General features: G+C 36.7%; 1 protein-coding gene across 1 annotated transcript in view; it reads right to left on the reverse strand.

Moving 5' to 3' along the window:
* Positions 1 to 4,831, reverse strand: part of caln1 (calneuron 1) — a 64,346-nt gene extending 59,515 nt beyond the window's left edge. Inside the window, 1 exon segment of the mRNA XM_058799005.1 lies at positions 4,400 to 4,831. Coding sequence (XP_058654988.1) covers positions 4,400 to 4,527 — 128 coding nt within the window. The 5' untranslated portion in view covers positions 4,528 to 4,831.
* Between the last annotated feature and the right edge of the window lie 2,726 nt (positions 4,832 to 7,557).

Raw genomic sequence — 7,557 nt, forward strand, 5'->3', positions numbered from 1 at the left:
TGGACTTGAGTGTCAAAAGCCCACTCAAAATTCACAGCACTCCACATCCTGCAGGCCGTTTCACAGATCAAGATGGATTCTGTGCGTATCAAGTACTCCCACAAACAAACCCACTGAAGGCTTTACTGTAGTTCCTGGCTCAAGGCCCATGTGACAGCCGCCAACCATGCACTAGCCGTTATTAAAATACATCCAAAAAAATAAATATAAATCAAGCTTTCTACAATGTAAAATTGTCTAGATTAGGCTTAGAGTTAACCTCTTAACTGTCACCGTCCACCCTGTGGGACGCCTACGTTTACTTCACTATTTTACAATTAAATCCTAATCTAATCATGACAAACTATATATCGTTGGAAAGGTCTAAGACTCCTAAATAGGTATTTTACCACTTTTTTTGTAAAAAAATTATGTAGGAAAAGTAATAGATTAATTTATGACAAGAGTGCACCTGAAAAATCTACATAACAGGAGTTCTGACCTTTGTCACAGAAAGTCTTCTTATTTGCCTTTTTCTCTATCACGCTTTAGAAATCATAAGAAATTATATATCAGTTGAAAACTTAAAATCTCAAAATTCATCCTTTGAAACCCATTAGATTTTGTTTTTTCTCTTATGTTCACTAAAACTGCCTTAAATCAAAAGTAGTAAACTAGTAATACTGCAAAATATGATAATCTAAAAAAATTATTTTATATTTAATCATATGTTAAAATGTATTTTATTTCTGTGATGCAAAACTGAATTTTCAGCATCATTACTCCAGTCTTCAGTGTCACATGATCCTTCAGAAATCATTCTAATATGCTGATTTGGTGCTCAAGAAATATTTCTTATTATTATCAATGTTAAGAACAGTTGTTCTGCTTATTTTGTTTCTAGAATTTGTTGAAGAATAGAAAGTTTTAAAGAACAGCATTTATTTGAAAATAAAAATCTGTATACTTTTGACCAATTTAATGCATCATTGCTGAACAAAAGTATTAATTTCTTTAAAAATAAAAATCTATAAAATCTTACTGACCCCAGATATATACTCAATAAAAGCTTTTATTAGACTACTGTAATGACTGGAGTCTTCAACTCATGTGAACTGATTTCAAAACATTTTCCAAAAATGCAACTGATTTATTTATCGGTAAAATGTTTTTTAAATTAGTGAGTGGACCTTACAAATCTCTCTCTTGTCTGTAATTTTATGCTGATTTACAGAGATTTACACCTTTCAGCAGAGCTAAAAGCAGCCTTTCCTTCAGGCTGTGACACTGAACTGCTTGTGTCCTGTACAGGATCTTAAAGCTCTCATGGGGACAATGTGGTCACCCAGCAGGTTAAATACCACCAGCCCGTCAGCAGAGAGCAAGAGAGAGAAAGAACAGCCACTTGAAGTAGCAGTCAGCATGAAGGGGCAGGAGGTTCCAGATCACAGACTACGCGTTGGGATGTGAGCCCACAATCACAGTATGTGCTGGGCTACAGCCAGTTACCAAATCAGAGTAAAACACATACAGCTTGAGCTCGTAGTAGCAGTCTGCTGAAGGACATATCCCATGACGGATGGCACACCCTTGTAAAATATGGATGCTGCCTTGGGACGAATGTAGAAGACTGGGGTTTGCTTTAATGGGGCAGTTGATTGGGATATGCAAAGCATATTTAATGGCCTGAGAGTAGCTTAAAATCTTTTTGGTTCAAGTCCATAATCTCTCTATCAAATGTGAAGATGTAAATGCCTTAGAATGCCATAGAATGTTCAAAAGAGTAGAGCTGATTTTAAATAAATGTCTTTTTTTAAAGTTGTAAAACTCTCTCCTGACACTTTTGATTATTTTAATGTGTCCTTGCTGAATAAAACTATTCATTTCTTTAAAAAAAAAAAGGTGGAAAAAAATCTTACTGACCCTTTAAACTGTAATATATAATGGACATGCGTTCTATCAAGATATGTTCTTCAGTTGAGTAATGCTTAACGTCCGAAATGATTAATAAAAGTAAAAGATTATAATTAACCTTTGGTGGAATGTTTCACGCCAATGAATTATTGTCTGTAATTATTTTCAATGTGAAAGCTCATTAATACCAAATATTTCGCTTTTTATTTCTCCATCTTTACATGGTACTGTGTGAAGGACTATGTGTCAACACTTTGCACAAGTAGAGCTGAATTGGCCAAATAAATCATTGTCCCCGAAAGGGAAAAAGCACAGATGAACTGTTTATGTGGGCAATTTTAATTAAGGTAATTATCACAGTGCCTCCAGGTTCATTAGCATTCAAATCAACTTCTTGTTTTCTAATGGTCCCACTTTGTTGATGGGTGATGAATACTTTGCTGCTTTAAAATAGCTCATGAAATAACTCACACAACTGGCTAACAACACACATCACAATTATAAATACACATTTTAAATGGTATAGAAACTTAGTGAGGAAAATGAACTTTGCTGTCCAAAACGGTTTCCTTTTGACTACATAAGACATTCTAGGATGGCATGTAAAAACGAAAAGAGCAAGTTTGTCTGCAAAAACATCTCTATGCATTTTTTATTATATATCCAAAAACCAGAATCCCTGGGGCTAAGCCTGACAGTCTGAGTATGTCCAGGGGGAAAGTATGACTAATTTACCTGCCATGCTTTTCACATGATAAACTGCCAAGTGTAAATGACAACTGCATAAAGCCGAAGGGACAGCAATTGGCAAAATTTTGTTATTTTTAAAAAAGAAAAGAAAAAAAAAGCATGTAAATGCAAAATCTGGTACATTTTAAGAAACTCTGTAGTTTGTTTTAATCAAATAAATATAGATGGGTAGTCGACCAATAACACAGACATGAACATTTAGATTTTACGTTAACATTCACATACAGTTATACATACTAGAGCCTAGATTTTCATTTATATACCTATTTTTCATTACTGTATATTATACACTATTCAAAAGTTTGGGGTCAGTTAAAGAAGAATTCATAATTTAATTCAGCAACACTTTAAAAAACAATTGTTAGTTGTACATATTACAAAGATTACTTAAGTATATTTTACATAAAATACTATATCAGTTTTTCTACTTCAAAATGTAATAAATAATTCAATGTTTAGAAAACTGAATTTACTAAAATTGTGAAATTAAAAGTAAAAATTGTTTCTACACCATTTTTTCAGTGACAGATGCATTAAATTGATCAAAAGTGACATTAAAAGGCATTTATAATGTTACAAAAGACTTCTATTTCAAAAATCAATGCCGTTCTTTTGAACTTTCTATTCATCAAAGAATGCTGAAATAAAAATTGATCACAGCTACACAAAATATTAGGCAGCACAACTGTTTTCAACATTTATAATAAGAAATGTTTCTTGAGCATTACTTCAGCATATTAGAATGATTTCTGAAAGATCATGCATCACTGAATAAATTAGGTTTTAAAATATATTAAAAGAGATTTAAATTGTAATAATATTTTACAATATTCTACAGTTTTTACTGCATTTTTTTATCAAATAAATGCAGCCTTGGTGAGCATAAGAGACTTTTCAAAAACAAAAAAAAATACAGACAAATTTACGGCAGTTTAAATATATATTAAATTAATATTTAAAAAAAAAAATTGTTGGCCAATTGGCACATCTCTCACTTAAATAGTTTTCGGTGCAGTACAGCATGTCACATTATAGGACACTGTTTGACATGTAATGTAAACTATCCATTGCAAACAGAGTGTTCTGTTCTGGAGGGATAATGGAGTGTCTGGACATAAAGACTGTAACTAAGAGGTGGAGGCAGAATTGATCACAGCGTGTTCAACTGAGGGCAAAAGTTTTCAATCCAGCGGTGCCACATCACATTCTAAGTTTCCTAGAAAACAGCCATCAAATTGCAATTAAAAATCAAAAATATAAGTGTAAAATGCATTTTTTTAAATACCATAAAAAGAGAGATTAATTAATAAAAGAATGCACTCAGCCATATCTTTTCATTCACAAGAGTCAAAAACATTAAATGAACAAGAAAAGGTCTGCATCCTTTAATCAAATCACAGGGCGCAGTGTTTCACAAAGTCACTGCAAAAAAGTCCAGTGTCAAAATGTCATTCCACATCATGTCAAGATAATTCAATCTAAACCTCTTACAAAGGCAACCTACGGTTCGAAGGACAGACCCGAGCATAAATACATTTCAAGTTATTAAAATCAATACAAATCGAGCCAGTGATCACACACATACCAAAACAGAAGTATCAAAGCAGGACATCTCTCCACTCTCATTAACGCAAAAACACGTTTAACATTCAAATCAGAGCACATACCACCAAAAAAAGCAGCTTTAAACACATTCCCTACAAGCCAAAGTGTGAAAGCAGCAAGATCCCGGGACGGCAGCATCCCTGTTGCTTACCCGTACGGATCATACTCTACAGGATACTCAAGCACAACAGGCTCTGTCCCAGGACTGCTCGGGACGCACGGACCCTCTCCTTCAGACCCCTCCGCCCGAGGGTCCGGATCCAGATCGGTGACCTCCATCTGACGGCACACTCCAGGCTCGGAGCACAACAGAGCCACAGCCTGACTACGTCCCAGTGCTGGTCCTCTCCCCGAGCAGCATAGAGTGCCCAGAAACCCCTGGTTAAAATTTCAGCAGCCCAGAGCAGGTAGTCAGTCATTCATGCGTTCATTCATCCCTTCAGCTGGTCAGCATCTCCCCCATGTCACACTCTGGTGTCATTGGTGGGCTCATAATAACAGTGACTCTGTGACATAAGTAGTCCTGCCTCTGCAGCTCCGTTGAGAGCACATACACACACACACACTGCTGACCAGCCCCCCGGACCGCACCGCCACTCCTGCTCTCTCACACTGCACACGCTCCTCCAGGTTCTCTAGTCATTAGCATGTCCATCACTTTTTCCCCTGAAGGGGGTGTTGGCTGAGTACCACCTGACTTGTCAAATGAGACTAAGGTGAATAATTTGCCCGGAAACTGCCATCTGCGTGCCGACAATGAATTATACATGCTGTTTGTGTTTTGCACAGCTTTTGGGAATAGACGTCCACAGTAAAAAATAATAGTAACAATATTAATACCAGCAATAATAATGATGAATAATTTTAAATAAAAAGATAAAAAGATAAAGCATCCTTTAAATTACAGAGCAATAACAAATAATAATAATAATTATTATTATTATTACTACAGACATCCATAGTAAAAAAAAAAAAAAAACATAGCAACAACTGCAGCAGTAATAATTATTTAAAAATAAAATGAAATCCTTAAAAGTAAACAACAAATTATTATTATTATTACTACTAATAAACATAATAATAATAATAGCCTAATACTAAAAACAAATAAAAAAGACATCCTAAATTTCTGTCATTTATTATTGTTATTATTATTATTATTATTATATAATAGCCTATCAGCAGCATCATCCTGGTTTACAATGTTTCAATAAATTAAATAGTGGATGTTTAAAATCAGTAAAAAGATGAATAATTTAGCATGCCATGATGCAAGTCGAGTTGTATGACAGTAAATAAATCATAAACCTTCCGACTGACAGATCAGTCCGTATAAAGCCATTAAAACAACAGGTGCGAAAGTGTGGAAATGTAGGCTGCGTTTATGAAATCATGCTGCCCATCAAAGCCTTCGTGTCACTCAAATCCACTTCAAACATTTGATTTCTAAACTCTCAGACACGAGCTCTTACCTTTAGTGGTGATGATGGGCGATCTGTGAAAGTGATCCCTCAGATCCCGAGGAGCTGATGATCCGAGCCGATGTCGCTACAGGATCCAAATTATCCCGCTGCTGAAATCTGGATCATGGATTGTCGCTAAATTGTGAGGAATTTCTCCAGGTCTCATTCGCGATTATACACACTATTAATTTTAGCCATTTGTTGCGAATAGCAGTGGACAGTGGTCCTTATCCCGATTGTTATCCGAAAAAACCGTCAGACTTCCAGGCGAAAGCAATAAAAACCAGTTGTACTTTTCCTCCAACTCCAATCAGCTCTAATGAGCCCCTGGATTCTTCAGTACTTCCATGATCTTAAGCGAATTCCAGCTCATAATTCCCGAGTTTAATTGATTCACATCGCAAAAAGCTGCTCATGGATTTCGACTGCCATACAGACACACACGAGCCTCATAAAAACAATCAATAAACATCGCTGTCAAATCAGCAGTCCAGATGGATATTGTTGTCCACGAGCTGTTGGTGGGCATTAATGGTCACAAAACAAGAAATAGACGGTTCCTTTGAGAAAGAAGCAGATAGATTCCTCACAGAACATGAATTAACCCATAACACACTGAGTGAGTGAGTGAGCGCTGGAGTCATTATTCAGCGCGTCCATCCTACAGCTCTTCTGTCATTCATCCGCAGGTGAGCGCGGATCAGGTGCAGTCATTAGGGAATATCACTTCATCATCAGCGATGCGACCTCACTGCTATTTTTACATACGAGGAAAATACTTCTACAATGAATATCAAGCAGACAGCAGAGCCCTAAATCTGTCTGTCTGTCTATCTATCTATCTATCCATCCATCTATCTGCCCACCCATTCATCCACCCTTTCCCCATCCAACCATCAGCTCAGCTCATCCATCCATCCATCCATCCATCAGCTCACCCACCACCCATTAATCCATCGATCCACCCATTCATCCACCAGCACAACCATCTATTCATCCATCAGCCCATCTTTCCATCCATCACCCCATTCATTCACCCATCTATCCATTCATCCATCAATCAGCCCATTAAGTCTATCCATCCATCCATCATCACCCCATTCATTCATCCATCCATCCAACCAACAGCCAACCTATCTATCGATTAGCCCATCCATCCACCCACGCACCTCCACATCCATCTATCAATCTATTCATCCATCAGCCCATTCATTCACCCATCCATCCTTCCATCCACCCAATCATCCATCAATCAGCCAATTAAATCCATCCATCCTTCACCTCATTCATCCACCCATCCATCCATCCATCACCCCATTCATTCACCAATCATCACCCACCCACCCACCATCCATCCATCCTTTCATCCATCTACCCACCCATTCATCCATCTGAATATCTTTGTAAGTAATAATATTTGATAGATAGACAGTGACAAGGGGAAGACATGTTTATTGTTTGAAAATTAAAAGAAATAAGGCATTGTTTGGCATATCTGATATACATGCACATACACAGTAACCTGTACTAATCCTGCAAACATCATGTGACCAATTATTCTGCAAACACATGAAAATTATGTGATGACCATGCTGGCTGGTGAATGACAACAGAAGAACGCACACACAGTCTCAAGCCAGATACATGGTGACATTCTGAGCTGTGACTTCAAAGGGAGCAAGGGAAATATAAGACCATTTCATGCTTTTAAGCACCCTACAAAAAAATGTCAATGGTAAAAAATCAACTCTAGTTTTTAATAATATAAGGGTTCATTTTGAACGGCCATTAACAAGGAAAGATATTTTTATAGTGGAGAGTATATAGTTAATGCATCTACCAGCGG

Source organism: Onychostoma macrolepis, chromosome 15, assembly GCF_012432095.1.
Source record: "Onychostoma macrolepis isolate SWU-2019 chromosome 15, ASM1243209v1, whole genome shotgun sequence".
Taxonomy (NCBI): Eukaryota; Metazoa; Chordata; class Actinopteri; order Cypriniformes; family Cyprinidae; genus Onychostoma; species Onychostoma macrolepis.